We start from the raw sequence: 25,274 nt of genomic DNA, 5'->3' as shown, positions 1-25,274 counted from the left end.
TTGAACTGAGAAATAAGGGGGGGGGGGGACCACACGCATGGGACATCAATTTCCAAAGCGGGACTCAACAAAAATAGTTTGGGAACCTCAGATAAAGCATCGAGTGGCAGCCAAGTACTTCCCAAAGTGAGGGAGAGGGGAGTGAATAGCTAAGAATTTAACAAGAAAAAAAAACAGAAGAATTCACCTTGTGGCAGGTGTTACTGGGACCAGATTGGGCATCTGTCAGCTGCACCCAAGTATGGACCCAGGGGATAAAGGAGACAACACAATTCATTTCTAAGATATCTTGGTAGTTTTTTTTCCCCATTGAGTTTATCCTTGAGATACGAACAGGAAATGCCTTTTTACTATATAAATCACTTTCCCTTCAATCTGAAAGTACTGGTCCTTTTTCCAGTCCTGGTTCTTGGCCTTGTCACCCCCCTCCTCCAAAAAAATGACAAACTATTCACACTCACTGTTTTTTTCTTTGGTCGACACCACTCTGCTAAAGTTCTCCCGTATGAAGGAATGCGCTTTCATCATCAGACGGACCTAACAAGATCAAACAAAGTATTAGCAACCACAAACCTCAACCCAAACCATGTAGCGGTATTAGAAAAACCTCACTTGCACCCATTTTGTATTTGCCTTCCAAAAGGTACGTGCTTCTGGTCACACTGACCACCTATGAGCAGTGAAGCTAATTTGATTTTATGACTGGAATGATGGCGATGGATTTTTAATCAGACATTTGAATGGGTGGCAGCACACAAATGGGATCACAGAAAATGGGCATTCAACTAGTACCATTACTCAATGGGAAAGCCGCAAAAACATTTTCAATCCTAGATCTGGAACGTTGCATAGATTGTTATGAAATGTGAAATCAACAGTCACAATCTCACATTCAGGACTTGAGATCCAGCTCATTGATTCTGCACGAGGGACCATGTGGAGGAAAAACAAAGACTGCAGAGCCTGCAATACGATCCAGGTTTAAGGAGTTTATTTTATCCAGGGTACATTATTGGTCACCCAGGGAACCTCGACGCGGCACAATACCAGTTCCACATCAGGCCTTGTCCACAATGACGTAGCTTAATGTGTCCTACCTGCTCACAGAAGGATGCAGAAGGTTACCAGCAGCACCCCGGCTGGGAGCAGAATGAACTGCCTCTATCAGTTAACAGTCAAATGGGGAGAAGGGGAGGAGGCAGTAAATGGCACAGCCTGTCCACGCGCTGTGCTGCTACTACCACAAGGGGGTGGACATGGAAAACAGTTTCCAGGACTTTTTGGAACCAGAAGGCATGATGGGCCATTTGACTAAACAAGTCATTGTGAGCACAGTTATTAGTTCCAAAGAACCTCTCTAGGGAGAGTGCAGGATGTTAAGTGGAGGAAGTAATGTGACAAAAAAAAACGGAATTGCTTTCCCTCTTTTATTTAAGATCATAGTATGGTACAACACAGGAGGCCGCCAGTCGGTCCATGGTTCCTGTGCCGGCTCTTTGAAAGAGCTATCCAATTAGTTCCACTCCCCTGCTCTTTCCCCATAGCCCTGTAAATGTTTTCCCTTCAAGTATTTATCCAATTCCCTTTTGAATCCGTTTCCACCACCCTTTCAGGCAGCACATTCCAAATCATAACTCACTGCCTAAAAAAAAGTTCCTCACGTGCCTCATTTGCCAATCACCCTAAATCTCGGACCTCTGGTCACCGACCCTTCTACCAATGTAGACAGTTTTTCCTAATTTACTCGATCAAAACCCTTCATGATTTTGAATACCTGTCAAATCTCCTCAACCTTCCCTGCACCCTCCCTGGAGATGTTCTTTGGAACAAATAACTGCTCACAATGACTTGTTCAGTCAAATGGCCCAGCATGCCTTCTGGTTCAACAAATACTACAAGTATTAGAGTTCAAATTAGATTCTCAAATAAACACCACACTCAGTCTGAAAGCTGCACGTTCTTTAGCCAGTGTATTTGTCCTTAGATTTGCTACAGAATGCAGCAATAAGGAAAAAGTGTCCTTTAATGACTTAATTGCAACTTGGTTTACTGCTTGCTTTATTCTGAAAACAGTTAAAGGTACTTTGAACCTGCTGTGGATAGATTTCTGTCTATCATCTATTATGAAGCGGTCTGGTCTAGGCCAGCCAGGAGCCATTCTACCTTTTGATAGTTGAGTGCTAACCTTGAAATACCTGCAAACTCAAGTTACATGGTTCAGGGCATCTCTGGGCAAGGAGTTAAGTAACAGCTCCAAAGCCTAGGCAGAGAATTTAACAGTTCTTGTTACATCGATGTGAACATGTGTAGGCTCCGTGAGGTGGGCTCAACTTCAAGTGCAAATTGTGTTACGTGTGGTAGTTCAAAATTATTAGAACTAGTCAACAATTATACTTTATTATGTGAACTGAGGTGTAAATTAAAAGTTGCACGTCAATGAAATATGCTGTGATCTTTTACTACTGTTAGATTTTTACTTTTAATAAACATGTCAGTGTATAGTCCAAATCACACAGTCTGATAGGAGTGGCTATACTCCAGTTATCCAAAGAGGGGCTCATGTCATTTCCAGTAACAAGTATACTGTACAAGGTTACGTTACTAGATATTGTATATTTGGTTGATAAGCAATGGAGCCCTGACTTGCAGGAATGGTCCTGAACACTGGCCGCAAGAGAAATATCTGTTGAGTCTGAAAATCACACCTCCAGATTGCCACCAGCAAAAGTAAATGACTGTTAGGGATGCCATTTTGTTCTGTGCATGCGGTTGTTTTCAGGCAAACTCATACATTTAAACGACATCTGAACTGCTCATTTAGATTTCAGCATTTAACCCACTCTCACATCAGCCTATATATAAATCATATGAACCCTTTGTTTAGATTTAAGCCTATGACTTGCTCCCATGTGCTCATTATTCTCTTAAATAAACCATCTCAACTCCCTTGATTGAAATCATAGCTTGTAACCTATCCCCAGGCATCTGTTAATCTTCAGAGTAATTAACAATCCTCCACTGATTTCAGAGCAAGATGGTGAGTATCCAAAAAGGTGGTTGCTGAAACATCACAACTCATTGGGCTTTCAGCTCCAAGTTATGTTACAGGACAGCAAATAGCAACCCCAATGTTAATTGGAGTGCAACTGCCCTCAGATCTGCTGGAAGTCAGACTCTTTTCTGATCATGGGCAGGCTAAATGCTCCTAGAGTTTGCTGGCCTGTGCAGACTTTCCCTAACCATCGATGAAAGTCCATGGCCAAAAATGAAAGTTACAATACATGACTTTCAAACAACTGCACATGTGCAACATAATTGTTGTAGAATTCACCCTTAGAAGCAGCTCTGTAGTGTAAAGGGAGCAACAGGAGGGCATATCAGGAAAGAAACAAAATTTATGCGGTGCGGTGCGGGGCGGGGGTCAGGAGAAATGAGGAGCTTCTGAGCAGGAGGCCAGACATTTTGGTAGGAAGAATAAGGAGGCCACATACTGCTTGGATAATAAAAGTCTAAATGGGATCTCGAGGTACAGATACACAAATCACAAAGCAGCGACACAGGTTAATAAGGCCATAAAAAAGGCAAACCGAGCACTGGGGTTCATTTGAGTCTTGTGTTCTTTACCTTGAATAGCTTTTCTTAGGAATTTTCAAAACGAATACTCTAGAACAAGGTTGCATCAAGTATACAGCAAAGAAACAAACCATTCGGCCCAACTGGTCTATGCCAGCATTTATGCTCCACACAAGCCTCCTCCCTCCCTACTTCATCTAACCCTATCAGCATACCCTTCTATTCCTTTCTCCTTCATGTGCTTATCTAGCTTCCCCTTAAATGCATCTATGCTATGTTCCTCAACTACTCCTTGTGGTACAGCGTTCCACATCCTACCACTCTGGTTGCACAGAACAGGCCTATACACTGCAGTTTAGAAGAATGAGAGGTGATCTCATTGAAACATAAGATTATGAGCAGGCTTGGCAGGGTAGATGCTGAGAGATTGTTTCCCCTGGCTAGAGAGTCTAGAACTAGGGGGCATAATCGCAGGACATGGGTCAGCCATTCAAGACAGGTGAGGAGGAATTTCTTCACACAGAGGGCTATGAATCTTTGGAATTCTCTACCCCAGAGGGCTGTGGATGCTGAATTGTTGAGTAGATTCAAGGCTGAGATGGATAGATTTGTAGACTTTAAGGGAACCAAGGGATATGGGGATCAGGCAGGAAAGTGGAGTTGAGGTCGATGATCAGCCATGATCTGACTGAATGGCAGAGCAGGCTCGAGGGGCCGTTTGGCCTATTCCTGCTCCTATTTCTTAGGTTTTTTGGGTAAAGAAATTTCTCCTGAATTCCCCATTGGAATTATTAGTGACTATTTTAGATTGATGACCTCTCGTTGTGGACTCCCCAGAAGTGGAAACATTGTCTCTACGTCTACCCTATCAAACCCTTTCATAATCATGACGACCTCTATCAGGTCACCCCTCAGCCCTCTCCTTTCTAGAGAAAAAAAAAGTCCCAACCTGTTTAGTCTTTCCTGATAAGGATATCCTCTCAGTTCTGGTATCATCCTTGTGAATCTTTTTTGCACCTTCTCCAATACCTCTATCATTTTTATAATATGGAGACCAGACTGTGCACAGTGCTCCAAGTGTGTTCTAACCAAGGTTCTATGCAAGTTTAACATCATTTCTCTGCGTTTCAATTCTATCCTAGTGCTGGATTTGCCTTTTTTGTTTACATGGCTTTATTAACCAGCGTCACTACTTTGTGATTTGTTTATCTATAACCAGAGATTCCTTTGCTCCTCTACCCCATTTAGTCTCTTACTATCCAAGCAGTATGTGGCCTCCTCATTCTTCCTACCAAAATGCACCACCTCACACTTATCTATATTGAAATTAATTTGCCAATTACACATCCATTCTGCAAGTTTATTAATGTCTTCTTGCATTTTGGCACATTCTTCCTTTATATTAACTATACCCCCCAGTTTGGTGTCATCCGGAAAAATTGAAATTGTACTTCCGATTCCAGAGTCCAAATTGTTAATGTAAATTGTGAACAACTGATAGATCAAGGTCATATGGCAGCCTTTATCTTGTGGTATTAAAAAAAAACTCAACAGTATCCCTTTCGAAAGCCAAACATTTGTGGGAATTTTAATTTTTTTGGCTCCCATCCAGTTACTTGAAAAATTAGTCTACTCGCACAAGTTTTAGAAACTACTCCCAACCCATTCCCAAATCTGACAGCACAGTGCAGTTAAATTTATAGGTAGCTTAAAAGGACAAAAAAAAATCACTGAAGTGCCCTGAAATAACCACCCATTGAGAACTTATCTATCCCACTACCAAAGTTTCTAATATACAAACTCAAAAATTAGTTACAATTGAGCAAAATTCCTTTTAGGACTTCAATTTTCAAAGCAGACTGACATTTTAACAACCAAGGACTTTTCCCTACACACTTTTGATTTGGCCCAATTGACTTTAATCAGGTCTCCCTGTACGTGCCTTTAAATAACGTTTAAAGTTGCAGCTCTAAAGGGAGCAAGGCAAACTGTAACATTGTTGTTAAAGGACAGCTCCCTCTCCCTTTTTCCAATTCCTAACCCCCTTCACATACTAACAGCTTTTTTTGCTACTTATTGTCACTGAAAAGGTTAGTGAGCCAACAATCTGAACTGCAGTTTTCCCTCACATTCCCAACCTGCTTCAACACTATTTCATTGTCAGAATTAAGCTACACTATGTTGGTCTTACTCCAATTTGGATTCCAGGAACCCAGTATCCATGAGCCAACTCCTGACACTGATGCTGCTAGATCCAATTTCAGTAGATCAGCAGAAGACTTGCAGACCATATTTACATATCTTCAGGATCAGGATTTAACAGCAAAAATGCCAGGAGCCAGCTCCCAGGCGGTAGGCTCCCAAAATCTAAATTACTAGCATAAAAGACTTTATTGAGATAAAATGCCGTCCAAGAATACCTCAAAGTCACCCACCTGTTCTAATATAACAATGAAACGAGAGGCTGGAGGTAGACAAAAATGAATGACTGTGTAGACTGGGGCAGTCCCCAGGCCTAGTGTCTGGAACAACATAAACAATGCACCAAAGAACACTGTCCGCAGAACTTTGTGTTTCGATGCCTGGTATCCCAACGTCCATTGGAGGAACAGCCCATATGGAATGAGTAGTGTAGATAGGAACATACAGAGCCAGGTGGAAATAACAATTGGAAACCTTCCAAAGGCATAAACCAACAGGTCAAAATCAAGGACCAATCTGTAACAAGAAGAATGGCAGTCAAGGAAAAACAGCTCAATGCATTCGGCATCCATATACAATATTACAGTATTAGGTTTATTTAGCATACCGATAAAGTGGTTCAAGGAGAAGACTCACCATCTTCTCAAAGGTAACTAGGAATGGGCAATAAATGCTGGCCTTGCTAGCAACATCCATATTCCAAGAATAAATAATTTTAAAAATGCACTATAAAAGATCACACTTTAGCCAATGCACTTCAACGGTGTGCCAAAATACTTTTCATGTGAAATTCTTAATTTCAGACTGCACCCAACACTACCTACACCAGTGACAAACCTGCAGTCACCAGCACTTCACCATAGTATTTTGAGTTACACAGTACCATCAGGCACAACCTGTAAATCATGGGGACAGTACAAAGTTCATATACACCATTACACACAATTGCCACTGTACTGTACTATTTATGGATGAATTGCTGGAGGCATATCTGAAAAATAGAATTTTTCACATGAACTGAACACCATTATGAAAACAGACACTTCTTGAAGATTATACATGTGATAGAACTAGTATGCAGCTTCCCCCAGTGGCTCAGTTAATGCATTATCTAGTGAGTTACCGAGCCAAATAGATCAAGACAGTCAGAGTTTTCTAGTCTATGCTGAGTTAGCTAAAATTCTACAGTTGGCTTCTTCCTTCCCTGAATAAGGGCGGGGAGGGTTTTAAAACAAAAAAAAAAAATCGGCACCCACGTTTTATTGCCTTCTAGTGACCCATCCTGGCAAGTACATATGGGTTGACATTGGATGAAAGCAAGGTACACTTTCCAGCCCCCTTCTCTCAATTAAATACCCTATTGATATCCACTGCCCAGGTTTGCAGGTGAAAAATGCTTGCTTGGGTGAGCTATCAGAGGACAACACCTAGGACTGTACCCAAGCAAGGGTCATAGAAACATAGAAAATAGGAGCAGGGTAGGCCATTTGGCCCTTCGAGCCTGCTCCGCCATTCAATATGATCATGGCTGATCCTCTATCTCAATACCATATTCCCCCTCTCTCCCCATTATCCTTGATGCCTTCTGTGTCTAGAAATCTATCTAGCTCCTCCTTACATATATTCAGTGACTTGGCCTCCACAGTCTTCTGTGGTAGAAAATTCCACAAGTTCACCACCCTCTGAGCGAAGAAATTTCACCTCATCTCATCTACTGCCTCAGGAAAGGAGGGGAGAGAATTGAAATGGGGAGGAAAAAAGCTTTTATTTCAAAAAAAAATTCCTGCTATCTTTTAATGTTCCAAAATGTACACTCTAACTATCACAAGACCACATCACTGTTCAACAAGCAACAAGCCAGTCTGCAAGATCCTGTTGCATGTTCCATTACCCTTAAAGCTCTTGGTGGGTGGGGGGGGGGGGGGGGGGCGGGGAAGAGGGAGGGAGAAGAAAAGGGGTAGTAGCACCAAAAAAAATTTTAAAAATAGGATTGAGATGCAAAAATGTACTTTTTAAAAAAATTCGTTCATGGGACATGGGCGTCGCTGGCAAGTCCAGCATTTATTGCCCATCCCTAGGGTCAATTAACCCTCAAGACAAGGATAGTTGCCTGGATACAGTTTAACAAGTGTGAACCAACCCTCAGACAGAAGTTACATGCCCAATGTCATTAGTGGCTTATATTTTGAGTGATGGATCTTCAACTCAAACTTTATTATAAATTTATCAAATTTCTAATTAAGTGTTGCAGAAAATGCATTGTTCTGAACCTTCATACAATATCCCATGGAATCAAGTTAGATATGCTCTTGCCTCTCAGCATTTTCATTAGCCGAGATCTTTCTATCTAGCTGTACAGGCAGAATTGTTTATAAATATGCATATAGTTCAAGTTTTTAAAAATGTAGACTACATTCGTCTTCTCCCCCCACCTGTCCAAATCCTTACCTTCCTTCATCAATGAAGTCCATCACCAGGGTACTGACTATAAATAGGATGAGTAAAGCGATGAACATGTGATAGATGGTCCGGATGTGATTCACTTGGAACAGTTCACTGAGGGAGAGGGACAGAGAAACATTTACCCAGAGGTCTGTTGCAGCATAGCTGCACTGAAATAAAACTTAAAGGGAGCAAGTAGCTCAGGAAAAAGAAAATGTTTCTTACTGACTAGGCACAAGTTTAAGAAATTCAAATCAAGACAATTAAGCAGAAAAAAAGTTGAAATCAGGCCCATCTCAAAATTTCCCAAATCGTGCCTTCCCACTCTTAGGGAATACCAAGGCATTCACACCAACCTTTCCAATATTTGATACCTCTACTTTTAGCTGCCAAGATTGGGAGAATTGATAAAGATGGATCACCCATTTAAAAAAGTCACACTCACTCAAGCAGAGATCGCCGAGACATGAAGTGCTTTCCCTTTTCTGGGGGTGCCCTTGTCTGTCTGTAACCAGATACATTTAATTAGACACAACACAGTAAGCCTTCAATTACTATCAATCTAGTATGAAAAAAATGGCAAAAATCAAGGCTAACACAATGAGTGGCTAGATTCTAACTTCCCTCTTCAGAAACTATGAACTCCTTCACATCTCAAACAATAAATATCTAACTTATCACACGTTTCCCTCTTTACGTGCCTTACTGTATTCTTCATGTAACCTTCCCTCTATAGATCCCAAGAAAAGCAACTATTCTGGTTACAGGTTTTTATGTAAAATAGCACCTGTAAAACACAAAAAGGAGCAAACGATACCCCAGACAACTCCTGCCAATGCTAGAATGTACAACACTGGCACAAATATCAGTTTCTAGCCTTTTCAGCCTTACTCCATTGCCTGTCGTGTTCATATTCCATCATTCCTTACCTGTGAGCCACAAATGTCTGCTCTTTATTCACCGATGCAGATAAGAAAGGAGAAAGAGAGGAGTCCAGGGTTGTTGATTCATCAATCAGATTGTCTACAAAATGGTTAAACTGAGAATCAAACTGCTTCAACAAGTCGGTCTTCATTTGCTATATTAAGAAGATACAAATAGAATAGATGCCAGAAAATACTCAAACTGCATAAAACATCTCTACATTGAGCGACCTAAGCACCCTTTGTAGATCAATTGAACCAGCATGTGAACCTCAAAATATAATTGTCCAGAAATCTTACCCCATATATCTGTTTAAACGTATTTACACAAACATTACAGAAACAGCCAGGATCCTTTAAGCAACCAATGAAGTGTTACGTCCACACAGCAAATTAACAACTGTTTTAAAAATATACGGCCAGCTAAAAGGAGATATTAGGAGGGGTGACCAAAAGCTTGGTTAAAGAGATGGGTTTTTAAAAGAGAGTGAGGTGGAGTGACAGCAGTACTTAAGGAGGGAATTTCAGAGCGTGGGATCTCGACAGTTGAAGGCATGGCCACCAATGGTGGCGCAATGGGAGATGGGTGCAAAAAGGGCAATGTTAGAGGAATGGACAACTCAAGGAGGGCGGAGCATTTTTATGGCTGGAGGAGGTTACAGAGAACAGTATAGGTGAAGCCTCAAAAAAAGAGGTTTAATCACAAGAATGAGAATTTTAAATTTGATGGTTTGAGGAACTGGAAGTCAATGTCGTGAGGACATGTGATGATGAGCAAGGCTTGGTGCAAGATCAGATACAAGCAGCAGAGTTTAGGAGCAGCTGAAGCTTACAGAGGATGAAGATGGGAGACCGGCCTGGGGAGGACTAAAATAGTCTAATCTGGAAGTGATAACATGGATGGAGGGTTTTAGCAGAGATGGGCTGAGGTATGGGAAGAGGCTTTGTGATGGAGAAGATATGGGGTCCGAAGTTCAAGGCATCTACATTGGGTACAGTGTGCTTCAGCACGAGTCAGCGCCTGGAAAGGAGGATGGAGTCATTGTTGAGGGCCAAACACAATGGCTTTGGTCTTCCCAATGTTTAGCTGGAGGAAATAGTGCTTTATTTAAGACTAGATGTTGGACAAGTAGTCTGACAGCTGAGTGGCAGTGAAGGAGTAGAGATCGGTCAAAGAGAGGTAGAGCTGTCTTATTAGGAAACTGCCCCATGTTTTCTGATGACATCACCACGGGCAGCAGGTAAGTGAGGAAAAGGAGGTGGGTAAGGATAGATCCTTGGTGGACAACAGGAGAGGGCTTCTGCCAATTCCAGTAAGCTATTACAATAAGGGTTCTATGTGACCCCAAGCAACAATATTTGCATATAAAAAGTTATTCTACAATTTGTAGGGAACAAGGACACTTACAGGAGTGGGCTTTGCAGTTGAAATATGAGGAAAGCTTACTATTGCAGTTGATTTCTTTCACCAATCAAGACAAAATTTGCCCCATTGATGGGGAAAAACAGATTTGGTCAGAGCTAAATCTGTTCCATGAAACATGATGCGTACAGAAGAATTGTTACAAACTTATCAAATACTGCACGTGCTGAATTGTGTTCATTGTAACTCAGCCTGTAAAATTGGCTGTTACAAATCTAACACTGTATACTACAAACTTACTCACTGTCCCTAGTTAACTTCTGCAACCAGAAAAGCTGGAACTGCACCCTCTTTCAGCTGAATAAATGGCAAGAGTCCAGCAGAGAGACACATAAAGGAAATCATTTCAACACACCACCACATGACCTGGTCAAGCTCACAAAATTGTCACAAGCCACACACATTGAATCAAGTCTGAGGCAAGAATTTATTTTTTGTTGAAAGGAGCGGAACATTCAGCAGATCTTAAATCAGATAGTTGGCCTGGAAGCCTTTCAGATCCAGGCTTGAGGGAATGAACAGCCTAACAACTATGACAGGATTGGAGATTTCTATCTTTTATGCTATACAGTTTTGAAATAACGAGTTAAAATTATTATTTTTTTAAAATCATTCATGGGATGTGGGCATCGCTGGCAAGGCCGGCATTTATTGCCCATCCCTAATTGCCCTTGAGAAGGTGGTGGTGAGCTGCCTTTTTGAACCGCTGCAGTCAGTGTGGTGAAGGTTCTCCCACAGTGTTGTTAGGTAGGGAGTTCCAGGATTTTGACCCAGCGACGATATATTTCCAAGTGGGGATGGTGTGTGACTTGGAGGGGAACGTGCAAGTGGTGATGTTCCCATGTACCTGCTGCTCTTGTCCTTCTAGGTGGTAGAGATGGTGGGTTTGGGAGGTGGTGTCAAAGAAGCCTTGGCAAGTTGCTGCAATGCATCCTATGGATGGTACACACTGCAGCCACAGTGCGCCAGTGGTGAAGGGAGTGAATGTTTAGGGTGGTGGATGGGGTGCCAATCAAGCGACTGCTTTGTGCTGGATGGTGTCGAGCTTTGAGTGTTGTTGGAGCTGCAGTCATCCAGGCAAGTGGAGAGTATTCCATCACACTCTTGACTTGTGCCTTGTAGATGGTGGAAAGGCTTTGGGGAGTCAGGAGGTGAGTCACTCGCCGCAGAGTGTCTAAGTTAGTAATTATGTCTAAGATTTGTAAAATCAACAAGACGCACAAGAGAGATCCTCTTGTCTAAGCACAGCTTAGCAATTAAAAAGTAAATTTTCAATCACGATGACAAACTTACCACTATAGACAAGGCCAAGCTTTCAGCTGACTGCAGGAATTTCAGGAAAGCCTCATCCACTAGGATGAGCAGCCTCTTCAAAAGTTTGATAAAAAGTTTGATGCAAGCCAGAAAGTAATGCACATTAATGAGTGAACAGACAGCTTCAAAATCTGATTTTATGATTTCAAGTGTTAGGTAAGCTTGCAAAGTTAGAACGAGTATTGCATTTTCCATCCTGCTCCAAGTTGAACACATTTTGGACTTAAGGACTAAATGACTCCTGTAGACAGTAGTTGGTAAGTTTTTCTTTGCCTTTTATCTGAATGTACATTTACCTCTTCGCATTATGGCTGAAGAAAGTGACAAAGCACTCAATATGAACCAGCACCTTTAAGAGAGGAAGTGAAAAACAGGAAGTTGGGAGAGAGAGGCAGGAATCAAAGTCCAAGGGTTAAATTAATTTGACATTAGTCAGCTGAGACGGCTAACACTAATGCAATGTCCCAGTGTTTGGCACTGATCAGTGACATCACGGAAGCCTGCACTGTTTTTCTCACTTTGTTGCAACAGTTACTGCTGAGTGTGCTGTTCTAACTGTTGAGACATTGTCATCACTTCCACTTATGTCTTCTTGATCCCTGATCAGTCCTTAAGAACAGTCAGAGAATACTGTGTACACCCTTCAGCTCTCTGACACAATTCTATTTGAGTTTCTTGAGACTCAAATTGTTTTAAGTTTAATCACCAGCAGCTGTTTTGAAAGAGGTGCAAGTGTCTCCTCACCCTGCCCAACCAAGTTGAAAAGCTGCTCATGGGTTTTTTTTTCATAAAACGATCATATGTTGTCACTGATTTCTATCACCCTCCTATTCACGCTGCCAAGTCAACAAAAGAAATGCCGAGCGAGCCTGGCAGTGTTAATATTCCAGCTGCAGACATCTAACCAGTGAAGTACCCATATCTGTGCAGTGTAAACATTTGAAGTGGAGCTCTAAAATATTCAGGAGAAATGTCTTTACTCAGAGTGGTGAGAATGTCGAACGCACCACCACATGGAGTGGTTGAGGTGAAGCTAGATAAGTAAGAATAGAAGAGTATGTTGAGAGGATGAGATTAGGTAAATAGAATGGGAGGAGGTTCGTGTGGAGCATAAACACCAGCATAGGCCTATTGGGCCGAATGTCTTGTTTCTGTGCTACAAATTCTACATAAAAAGAGATTTGTAGTGATGGACTGAGCAATCAAAATTAGTCCACTAGGACAGAAAGTAAAGTTCAACATTAAGTATCATCCCAGGGAATGAAACACGAAAAACCACTTGGCCTCAGCTGGACACTGCCACTCACCATCACAAAGAATGCATGAACATGAGCCTCTGCGGCAGAGGACAACGAAGCAAACACTTGGCCTAGCACTTATATTTGTATAATACTGGAGAGCTAGTGAATCATCGCAATTTGTCACGTAGTTTAAATTTCAATTGGTGCATTTACATTACAACTACAGAAGCGCAATAAATCCAGAGTCAGGGCCGACCAGACTCCAGAGAGAAGTGATGTGAAACTCTCCGAAGACAATTTTCTCACACCACTTCTATTTGACACCACAGAGCTTAAATGGTATGTGCCAAACTGGGTTTACAAAGTGCTGAGGGTAGCCCTTGAAACCCACTTTTTAAACATACCTGCAGATAATTTAAATGCTGAGATAATCCAGTTACTGCTGCCCATACTCACTAAACATATTTTTGTTTTACTGCTGGCAACAGAGCTTTACTGCCTGGTTGGATCTAGAAGCTACAGTCTAAATACATGACACACAACACAATCTCAGCTTTATGGCCACTTCTGGATTCCATTTCACACCAAACTGTTTTTGTAGCTCCTCAATCTTTAACAGTAATGAACAGCACTGCTAGTGATAATTGATCTTAATACTTTGTGCTTACAATTACACTGGTTAAAAAATGTTTGGTTGAACAGCTGAAACAACTTTCAAGATGAACCTACAATACCACACTTTGAGCAACAGGAAGTGAGCAAATTCCTTTCATTAACACTGAATTACCTCCTCATACCAACAGTGGATTTGGCTTAGCAAAGACATGGACATTTGCAACAGGTTATGCTAGTTAAAAGTGGAAAATAGTTTAAAAAGTCAACCATGTTGGAAATAATTCTGAATGTGATATTGGAAACCTTACCTCAGCCTTTAGCTTGAGCTGCATCTTCTTACTGATCACATGTTCAGCATCTACTTTTCCTGAAAAGAAACAAAGACCTTTTAAACTCAAGGCAGAATGAGTTCCACCAGAAGAGATTTGTGGGGTGCAGGCAAAGACAAGGGGGAATTAATATGTTGTCCACAAAATAGCAAAAGCAATTCAGGCTTAAAACAGTCGTCCCAGTTAAATATCGGAAAACGTTCTCTGCAATTGTGTCCTGGTCCCTCTCCAAGTCTTGGTGAAGCCTGCTCCATTGCCAGTTTTTTTTTTACATGTCCATTTCTAAATAAAACGTCTTTAATTTGAAGCATAATGATTTCTCTCATTATGCCACCTATTGTCTCTGCTAGCATCACCTGCAATTTAACCATCTACTTTCTTTCCCCCAAACACTTAACGGGTATCTGTGTTGTAATGAAAAATCATCACACTGCCTCCTACTCAAATTTAATTTTCCCCCAGGATGTCAAAAAACCATGGAACTCCTTGCGACCCTATCTCTGCTCCCCCTGACACAAAGGACTTCAAATCCAAGTTTGGTGTCACCCCAATCACAACTTCTTGATTGATCTCCTTTTCTCTTCTAATCTTTTAAAACCCGGTGGCATCCCGTATTATGGGACATTGGGCCTTTTACCTATATATCAAAGAAAAAAAGCTACTTCTGTACATCTTTTGTTTTCCCACTTTGCTGTAATTCTTCTATATTCTAAAACTCACCCCACTCTTACTGATACTTGGAGCACAGTGATTAACAGATCTCCAGATGATTAGATTGCATTGGCAACAGATATTAAGATTAATTGGGGTTCTCTAGTTAAAAAAAAACTAGATTCAAACACTATGAAAAATTGTGTATGTGTACTGAAGTTGCTGAATCACTAAAAATAGAAACAAAAAAAAACAGATATGCTATGTAGCTTCCGAATACCAAAGGCAAGCTCATCTGTGCAGACAAATTCATCTCTCACATTTCTTGTACATGATTATAAATGAAAAACACTCAATAGAGCACACAATTACAATTGCCACAGGGTTCTTGCTCACACTTAGTGTGCACTCTAACATTTCCTCTGGTCATCTGTCACCAAGTTTCCATTTCTCAGTCTGCTCCCCTACTTAAAAGGCAAACAGCTGAAAAGGCAGACATGCATTGAAGGATGTCTGCCTTTTCAGCCGGCACGGACACGATACATCAAATGGCCTCCTTCTGGTGCTGTAACTTTCTATGAAGGAGCAGGGCTACATCCAAGCTTGCTGATCTAGAACAGTATCATGACAAAAGTGGTATCCCAGTAATCTCCACCTAGCATGACTGCATACCAGTGAGAAAGCAGAAATTTTACAAAGAGGAATTCAATCGGGTCAGTTTTCTGGTCAAGCGGGGGAGTCTGGATCACCCGCTAACTCTGGACGAACTGACAAAGGCCGTCCGTTCCTTCGAGAAGAGTAAGACTCCCGAAAGCGACGGCTCTGTGGGACTGGATAGGCTCAGACCTGCTGGAAGTGTACGGGGGTATGCTCCTGGCAGGCAGCATGTCAGACTCCATGAGGAAAGGCATCATCACCCTCATCTACAAGCAGAAGGGGGAAGAGGGAAGAAATCAAAAATTGGCACCCCATCTCACTACTTAACGTGGACTACAAAATTCTGTCCAAGGTCATCGCCAATCGGGTCAAGTCAGCCCTGGAGGTGGTGATCCACCCCGATCAGACCTGCGCCGTACCTGGCAGGAAGATCTCTGATAGCCTGGCGCTACTCAGGGATATGATCGCCTACGTACAGGACAGGGGGGTGAACACCTGTCTGATCAGCCTGGACCAGGAGAAGGCCTTGGACAGAATATCCCACACGTTCATGATGGACGTGCGCTCCAAAATGGGGTTTGGGGAGGGAATCCGCAATTGGATCCAACTGCTCGACACAAACATCAGTAGCGCAGTTTCAATCAACGGGTGGGAATCAGAAAGCTTTCCGATCAAATCTGGAGTCAGGCAGGGCTGTCCTCTCTCCTCCGTCTTGTTCGTGTGTTGCATCGAACCCTTTGCCGAGTCCATCAGGAGGGATGCGGGCATAAGAGGGGTGACGATCCCAGGCAGCGGAGGCACTCAGGTCAAGGCCTCCCTGTACAAGGATGACGTCGCCGTTTTTTGCTCAGATCAGCTCTCGGTCCGCAGATTGATGAGCATCTGCTACCAGTTTGAACTGGCCTCGGGGGCCAGGGTAAATCGTAGCAAGAGCGAGGCCATGTTCTTTGGGAACTGGACCGACCGATCCTTTGTCCCCTTCACCGTCAGGTCGGATTACCTGAAGGTGCTGGGGATCTGGTTCGGGGGGGCAGGGGCGTGCACCAAAAACTGGGAGGAGCGCATTTCCAAGGTTAAGCAGAAACTGGGACTGTGGGATCGATGATCCCTCTCGATCGTGGGCAAGAACCTGGTCGTCAGGTGCAAGATGCTCTCAGTGTTGCTGTACGTGGCGCAGGTCTGGCCCATACCTCGTTCCTGCGCCGTGACAGTCACCCGAGCCATCTTCCGCTTTGTCTGGAGATCAAAAATGGACCGTGTCCGCAGGGTCACGATGTACAAATCTCCAGAGAAAGGGGGGAAAGGCGTGCCCGACGTGGCCCTCATCCTGATGGCCACCTTTGTGTGCGGCTGCATCAAGCTGTGCGTAGACCCTCGGTACGCAAACACAAAGTGTCACTACGTGCTGAGGTTCTACCTGTCCCCGGTGTTGAGAAGGATGGGCCTGGCCACGCTGCCACGGAACGCTCCGTCCAGTTGGAACGTTCCGCCCCACTTGTCCTTCGTGGAAAAGTTTGTGCAGAAAAACACCTTTGACCACAAGGCGATCAGCAAGTGGTCAGCACGCAACGTCCTCGAGACCCTGAGGGAAAAGGAGATGGTGGATCCTGTCGGTTGGTTCCCCGAGCAGACTGTCAATGTCATTTGGCAGAACGCCTCATCGCCAGAGCTTTCAAACAAGCACCAAGACCTAGCTTGGCTGGTGGTGAGAAGGGCCCTTCCCGTCAGATCCTTCATGTACTCCCGGACTCTCAGCGCCACCGCGCGCTGTCCCAGAGGAGGCTGTGGTGGAGACGAGACAGTCACCCATCTCCTTCTGGAATGTGCCTTTGCAAAGAAGGTCTGGAGAGAGATGCAGTGGTATCTGTCCAGGTTCGTCCCGAGCAGTTCCGTAACACAGGATTCTGTGCTCTACGGGCTGTTCCCGGGGACGCACACTGAGACGGACATCAGCTGCTGCTGGAAGACCATCAACTCGGTGAAAGACGCCCTTTGGTCTGCCCGAAACTTGCTGGTCTTCCAGTGCAAGGAGCTGTCCTCAACCGAGTGTTGCAGACTGGCACATTCCAAGGTCAAGGACTACGTGCTGAGGGACGCACTGAGGATGGGTGCAGCCTCTGTGGGGAAAGGCAACCGTTTAGAGCCTTCCCGCCATTGTATACCGAGGGGCTGCAATCAGGGAAAAACCCCCTCGGGCAGAATGTAAAATTCTAACTGATGTAATGTAACTGTAACGAACCTGTTATCAAAAATGTGTATTGAGTGTATTGCAATGAGGCACCCTAGAGTGTCATGAACTGTAATTATGTCCAATATGTTTCATTGAACTGTACTTGATGTAACCTGCAAATTGTATAATCTGTATTGTGTACGTTTGGAATGTGATATGACAACTGTATTGTATGTATTGCTGCAAATTTTATGAATAAAGTATATTTTTTGAAAAAAAGTGTCAGTTTTCTGGTCAGAGGATTTGTCCCTTAAATCGGTAGCTCTCAGATCCTCCACCTTGGGATGTCAATAAGGGTGTTGACGTCAGGACACTGGACGCAAATTAAGAAACCACTAGATTCCATAATGGTAAAACAATAGAGTTCTAAAAGGACCACCTTCAAAACCTAACGTGATCAATCACTTCCACAGCCAGCTTATTCAGGTGTCAGTTTTGGCTCATTGGTAGTACTCTTGCCTTGGAGTCAGGGGGTTGTGGGTTCAAGTCCCACTCCACAGGGACTTGAGCACAAGATCTAAGCTGACACTACACTGCAGTACTGAAGGAATGCTGCACTATCGAAGGTGCCGTCTTTTGTTTGAGACATTAATCCAAGGCCCCTTCTGCCCTCTCAGGTGGATGTAAAAGATCCCATGGCACTATTCGAAGAACTCTTGCCCTGGCCAATATTTATCCTTCAACCAATATACTAACAGATTATCTGGTCATTATCACATTGCTGTTTGTGGGACCTTGCCTTGCACAAATTGACTAGCATGTTTCCTATATTACAAGTGACAACACTTCAAAAGTACTTCTTTGGCTATAAAGTGCTTTTGAGTCCAGAGGTCGTGGAAGGTGCTATATAAATGCAAGTTCTTCCAATTCCAGGCCTGTGTGAATGCTGACCAAAATACATGCACATTTATCACTCAATCTCAAGGAACGGTTTGATGAGGTTACATCTAAAAATCAAATTTTAAAATTGTAAAAAGGTTCTTTCTGCCTTCCCTCCCTCACTCTCTCTTGCATTCCCCTCTCATCCAAAGAAACCCTTAAGATATTGTTTTGCTTCCAGATATTCAGCAGACTGAAAACAGAAAATTAGATCGGAAACCTACTTGCCAATCTGTATGCAATTAGAGGCTCTGTGCTATTTTATGTTTACATCTATGACATTCTTCTCACATCCAACAGAGCCAAAAATTGATCTGTATACAGATGCTATCATGTTTCCATATCTGACAAAACTTGGATGCGCATTATCAAGATAAACTTAATAGCCAATTGGTTACATTGAACTATCCAACATTCAACATTCAACAGAGATCATACTCACTGCTTCCACAGAAGGCTTAAAGCAACTTCCTAGTCAGGTTCTGTACTTCATTAGTACTCTTCATAGCCGTGCCAGACAGTGTGGTCAATCTAACACTTGGGCTAATCAATACTTTCAAAATCACTAAATTAAGGCATCTGGAAATTCCACACAGTGAATACTCAGATCTCAATCAATTTAAAAATATTTAAAGTACTGCTCAGACATTAGGACAAATGTTGATGCCACCTTTTAAAATCAGTTACAAAAATAAAGTTAATTTAATTGTTAATACATTGCGTTTGAACAGTCAGAATTGCCAATGGTGTAATGGTAATGAGGTGAGAGGAAAAAAGGAGAAAATATCTTGGCAGGATTACTGAGCCCCAGAGTGAGCAAATGAAGACAAGTGACTGCCATTTCAATCTAAAAGAATGTCAATTCTCAGTCTAGTTGTTGTGCTTGGTAACTTCTCAAAACCAGCTTCCCAGAGGTTATCAACATTGAAGAGAATAGAAATTCCTCATATCTGTTGGATAGTGTGATGCCAAGACAACTGTTCTTTGATAAGGCCAGCACAGACTTACAGAAGCAATAGCAACAAATTGATAAAGGGTGTCCAAACTAGGGCCTTTGGATGCTCATTTTTCTTACTCACTGGTTTGTCCTTTAACTTTGGTGGGCCTATAGGAATGGAAAGGACCATTGCCTCATTGTTAGAAAAAGCTCAAATCAGAACATCCACAGTTTGACACATGCAAATTAATGGGAACATTCATTTAAACATTGTGTGACTCACCGTCATGTTTCAGGAATTCAGACTGCCTCCAACAAAGGTCTTTGGTGTATAACATGTTAAAAATGCTGCTATTGAGCTAAACTTCACTCTCAAGGTTCCTTGCCTTTCCCACTGACAACCAATACTCAGTTCATATCAGGGCACAAAGAAAAATTATGAATTTTGTCTGTAAGGGTTAAAAGAGAACATGAAACAACAGCTGCTGATGAGGTACATGAGGCATTATAACCTCTCAGAAAACTTCCAAAAAGAGGCCATTATTCCAGCGACCATTTTAATTTGTCTGTAAATCTTCAATGCGTATTGTATTGGTGGCTGCGTAGTTGCCACGGGAACTCAATTAGCATTTTCTGTGGTGTGCATATGAAAAAGGACACAGCTTTAATTTAATGCCATCCAGTGTGTATTGGATTAACATAAAGGAGTAAAAGTAATTTCTGTAAAAGCTATTCACAGCTGGCACTTAGAGCTTGACCAATGTCTGAAGGGCATTAAATGCTCAATAATAAAATACACTTTACATGCATTATACCATCTCAAGTTAAGTCTATGTGGGGAGCGGGGAAGGGAAAAAATCTGTAGCAAGATAGAAGCAATTTATCTCAGTCAAGTTAATTACACATTCTTTATGGACTAATCTGTAACTGGGAATAAAGTTCCTACTAGGAGCCTACAGAAGGAATTTTTTGGTGCAACTCATTTAGTCAAATGTTATCCTATAAATACAACAAAAAAGTTAAGAGAAATTCAGAATTTCCTTGAGGCATTCGCCTCAAGGGCTAGACTGTGGAGGCTAATAAGTGGGATTAAGTCTGGAATGCTGCAATTTTCAGTATTAGTTTATTAAATAAATTGATTTTTTTTTCAAAATCAAATTACCCTCACCTGCTTTCAATTTTATAAAAGAAAAATTTTGAAGTGTCTATGCCCGAATTCCAAATTAATTTTATGCTCACTGTGAAGCCCAACCAAATTGAGTATTCTGCCATGTTCTCCATTTATGAATCACGGGCATTCAATTTACCCATCTCTTTGGCTTCCTTTCAAATTCAGTTGAACTTTCAAGGCCAAACTTCAGTCCAAAGTGCTTTCTATCACAATATTTGTTGCTTTGCACTGTGGGTTCAGTAACATTCAAAGAAATTTGTTGTAGAGGTACTGAGTCAGAGAGAAAGAACAAAACACTGTTGAAATGACGATCAAAGGCAATTCCGCACTCCCACTGTTGGTCTAAATGACTTTCAATCCTGTTACCCCAGCTAATGTGCAAACAGAATGCCAAACCAATATCAGGTCAATTCAGCATATGACAGATGGTGTCCAGAGTGTTCTTGTTGCTGTCAGGTGGGAAGGTCATCAGGTAATGGTCAGGAACGGGAAAGCGGCCTTTTTTCCCCTTTTGATGGTCTATATCTGAAACTTTAACTTGTCTGTGCTCTGCACAGATGCTGACTGACCTGATGAGTGTTTCTAGCATTTTCAATTTTTGTCTATTTTTTCCCCTCCCTTCAGCCAAGTCCAGAGCACCCACTCATAATTGCAGTTCCTCCACTGCTACCCTGGCTGAAATCAACTAACTCAGTACTGGACAGAAATTAAATGTGGGACCCTCTGGTCTGTATGGCTGAGTAAAAAAAGAAATATTGAAATCTGATGTCAGTGATGTGCAGCAGTTGAACTTTGAAGGGATCATCATGCCCCATTTTACTCTATATCTTCTTGGTGCTGCAGCAGCAAATGTATGTATGCAGGATTTTACAGAGGATCAGTGCTGGCACTTAACCATAGAACTGCTTTTCTTTCAAATGGTGAATGCTGATAATAGGAGAGATGTAATGAGCTGTAAATCTGGGATAAAAATAGAAAGTGCTGGAGGAACACCAATTAAATCAAGTTAGCATCTGAAAGGTGAACATTTCAGGTGGGGTGTACCTTCAGAAGGGACAGACAGTCTTACTTGAAAGATTAACCGACTTGCTCTTGCTGTTCTGTTGAACTTCAGCTGATTTAAAAATATTTTGTTTTTCTTCATCAGTGGCTATTAACTTGCATGAAGAATGTGAGCTTTTGAAACAAAATCTAATTTTCTCTCATCCATTACTTGTCCTGGGATATGATTTTGCAGGTGCTAGCAGCCCTTTGGTACCTCTCCCAAGTGACTTATCTATGTGTGAGCATGGGCAACAGTATTGGCAGGCTGTTCAAGTATAATTCAAATAATTGTTTCTTTGTGCCAAATATTGCTACTATTGTTTTGTTGGGGCAGGGAGGGGGGAAAAAAGGCAACGTGGGGTGGAATTAGTTAACAGGGATGAATACAGTCCCAACTCACCGACGTACAGGCTACCATCAAGACTTCAGCCTGCAACATAACTATTTGTCATGCCTAGATTTGACAGCTGAGGATTGAAAATCTTCACATTACAGCAACAATTCACTGGCATCGTAAGCCAATTTGATTTGGTCTTTTTTCTGTGGGAGCAGGGCAAGGAGAGGTTAAATCTCAAACACTACAGTTCCACTGTGCTGTTCTCAGCAGGTTTCGTGTTAAGTTATATCTTATGAACATCACAATAGAGTAGTTGGAAAAAACACTGCAATTAGTGTTTTGCATACAAATACCTTCAGTCTGACTCTTCTGACCATATACAGAGCAATTACTGCAGCTATGTTAGGAATGGGAGATCTACAGGAAGTAATGCCATAGCTTCGACAAAACCATTGCAAGTGCTAGAAATGTGTGTTCAAGTGAACAGACCTAAATGCTGAAAGTTTTTAAACTCAGGTGCTGGGTCCATATCAAAGGCTAGCCTTGTAAAAGCAACTTTACATCACACACCGGCAGCGAGAACCCCCAACGTCAACACGGTAGACTTAGGCTGCTGACAAGGAAAAACGTTTTTTTTCCGGCTGCTTTTCGCAACAAATTTTGGGTTGCTGTTGGCTACGCAAGATCCATACATCAGCGAAATCCATCCGTTTTCCCCCCACCCCAGCTTAAGAATTTTCTCTCCCCACTGGCAAGAGTGGAACAAAAAGTACAGAGAGCAAAATTGGAAATGCAAGTTCCTGTGAAAACTAAACATCAGTCTCACCCAATTGACACTGTTACTCCTCGTAACTGAAAGAACTATCCAGGGAGCCTCAATAATTCTTACAACACAACCATCTTATTGCCAACAAAAATCCAGCTGGTGAAAAATTACACAAACACCTGCTCTTTTACTAATGTCTTATTAAAGAATTGTGACACCCAGCTCCTACCAGTGTTGTACATTTCTTAAACTATACACACCCCAAGCCTTTAAACACTTAAAGGGGACAATCCTGCTCATTATTCAGCAAAGTGCATCTTAGGTGTTTTTATATTGTTCTTTGATCTCCAGCTCCCCTAATACAGGTATCCCACAGTCAGTGTCCACTTCAAAGTAACCAGCCTGATATTTTGTGTAACTATGGGTGGCAAGGGTATCCTTGGCTGCTCTGAGTTTAGCAGCATCGATGAAAGTATTTAGTACCTCCCTACTGATTTCTTGACATGAATACTCTGCACAAGCACACTGGCCAAAATGGCAGCCAGCCTGCATTGTTTAAACCCAAGACCAGGAAAGCCGTGCACTTAAGACAATAAGACCCAACCTACAATATAAAAATCCCTTTCAAAACCACAGAAAAAAAGAGACAGCATCCTGCTAAAAATTTAAAATGCATGCTTGCTGGGGAAGAGGGTGGAGGGAAAGGGAAAGAGTTATATCTTAGAAGCGTATTTCATTTGTGCTGAGTCAGTGTTGTCCAATACATTAGCCACTTGCTGCATGTGGCTGATTGGGAATCCAGATGTGGCTAATTGCATTTGAGTAATAAATTTTTTTAAATGAATTATGTTGGGCATGTGATCTCAATACTCATCACACAGCGTATGCATGTGTACTTTGACCTTTTTGGTTGGTAAAATTGTAAGACAAAAGCAGAGTGCGCAACTGTTTTTTTTTTAAAAATTGTGCGTGCTTTACTTCCTTGGTTATCTGCTAAACGGTGCATACCCGGTGAAAATGCCAGGCTTCAGCACCATGGAAACACCAGCAACACTATAAAGAGGGCAGCTGTCATCATGGTCAGCTCCACCATTTGGAATAACCGCTCCAGGCCAGTGGAAGAAAGCACTCCCAACCTATAACAAGCAGCGCCAACAGGACAACCAGCATCCAACCACATTTTGGATGGAGAGCCGGGCAGATCTCATTGCCAAGGATGTTGGCTCGCACAATCTGGTCAAGTCAAAGTACTGCTCGTAACTGCTGGACAAAATTCTAGAAGCTGCACTAAGACGTGCTGTGACTGATAAATTTCATGTCAGAATTACAAACTTTGGTGAAAGAGAAAGTTGGCAAAGCTTCACAATAAATGGTGGGAGATGTTTGTTTGTGTATTTTTTAATATATATTTAGTTGTTTGCTACTAAAATTAGTGCATGTGGCTAAAACGGTGTCGCCATAGCCACACCTGTTGCTTGTAAGCAATTTCTATTGTAAACACTGTGCTAAGGAGATGATGTTTCGATTTCCGACTGTGAAAACAATTAAGGCAGATCTGCCTTGCTGTGGAGATTGATTCACTGCAGTAAATCATCTCTAAAATCTCCACACAAGAGTGACTAAACTTCAAAAGTAATTGATTGGCTGTTAAGCACTTTGTGGCATTGAGGACATGAAAGACTCTATGATTTCCTTCTCTCTTTCAAACAATTTAGCTCTTAAGAGTAACAAGCAGATATCATAGCCTGTTGGTTTCCCAAAGACTAACTTACATCAAATCAAATTGATGCAATGAAGGGTGTGGTTTTAGATCACAGATTTTTTTTCTGCTACCATCAGGGCATATTTCCTGACACAAAGCATAATCAACACTTGGAAACATTTGCCAGGTAGAGTGGTTGATCCCAAGACAATGGACTCACTCAGTTACGAAACTGCTGGATGCTGTAATGGGCTGAAGAGCCCTCTTCACCAGCATCTTTCTTGTGAAGTTGGGCAACTAGCAAACCTTCTCCTTCTGGACGACACCTCCTGGGTGTCGCTCTTTGGGATAAAAACTTAACCAATAATATCCTTGTGACCCACAGTCTTCCAATTGTTGCACCCCACCCTGCCCATTCTTAACAGCATTTCTGAAGATTTTGACATGAAATCATTACTTAATTAGGTGAACACCAACAAGGGAAACCCAGAAAATAAAACTGTACCTTGTGTGCAAAGTTTTAATTTAATTGCACCAAAAATCAATCTGTACAACATGTTTCTTCTACAAAATATGGAATTGTTCTAACCAATCTGTCTAAACACCATTTTGTCGCAAAACTGTTTTACAAGGATCAACAAGCTACAAGGGAAATCACCAAATGAAGTCCCAGTGCTTCCCAAAGGGGAATATAAAAAGCAAGTCACCCATTCACAGTTACCATGTACCTTCCAACAACTGGTTAAGGAGATGTGCTTTTACAGTACTAGTAGATATTGCTCCCATTTGGGAGGAAGAGCAAACTGCATGCCCCATTTTCCCCCTTTTACACTGGGAT

The 25,274-nt window shown here is 42.1% G+C and overlaps 1 protein-coding gene across 1 annotated transcript in view; it reads right to left on the bottom strand.

Annotated features, from left to right (window-relative positions):
* soat1 (sterol O-acyltransferase 1) overlaps positions 1–25,274 on the bottom strand; it is a 52,842-nt gene that overhangs the window by 12,983 nt on the left and 14,585 nt on the right. Inside the window, exons 3-8 of the mRNA XM_067990515.1 lie at positions 14,042–14,100; positions 9,147–9,295; positions 8,663–8,722; positions 8,224–8,331; positions 6,009–6,291; positions 462–537 (exon numbers count right to left, since the gene is read on the bottom strand). Of these exons, the coding sequence (XP_067846616.1) occupies positions 462–537; positions 6,009–6,291; positions 8,224–8,331; positions 8,663–8,722; positions 9,147–9,295; positions 14,042–14,100 (735 nt within the window). The remainder of the gene's footprint in view (positions 1–461; positions 538–6,008; positions 6,292–8,223; positions 8,332–8,662; positions 8,723–9,146; positions 9,296–14,041; positions 14,101–25,274) is intronic.

The sequence above is a fragment of the Heptranchias perlo genome, chromosome 9 (genome assembly GCF_035084215.1).
Source record: "Heptranchias perlo isolate sHepPer1 chromosome 9, sHepPer1.hap1, whole genome shotgun sequence".
Lineage (NCBI taxonomy): Eukaryota > Metazoa > Chordata > Chondrichthyes > Hexanchiformes > Hexanchidae > Heptranchias > Heptranchias perlo.
Note: the sequence above shows the minus strand (reverse complement) of the source record. Positions and strands in the feature narration are given on the sequence as shown.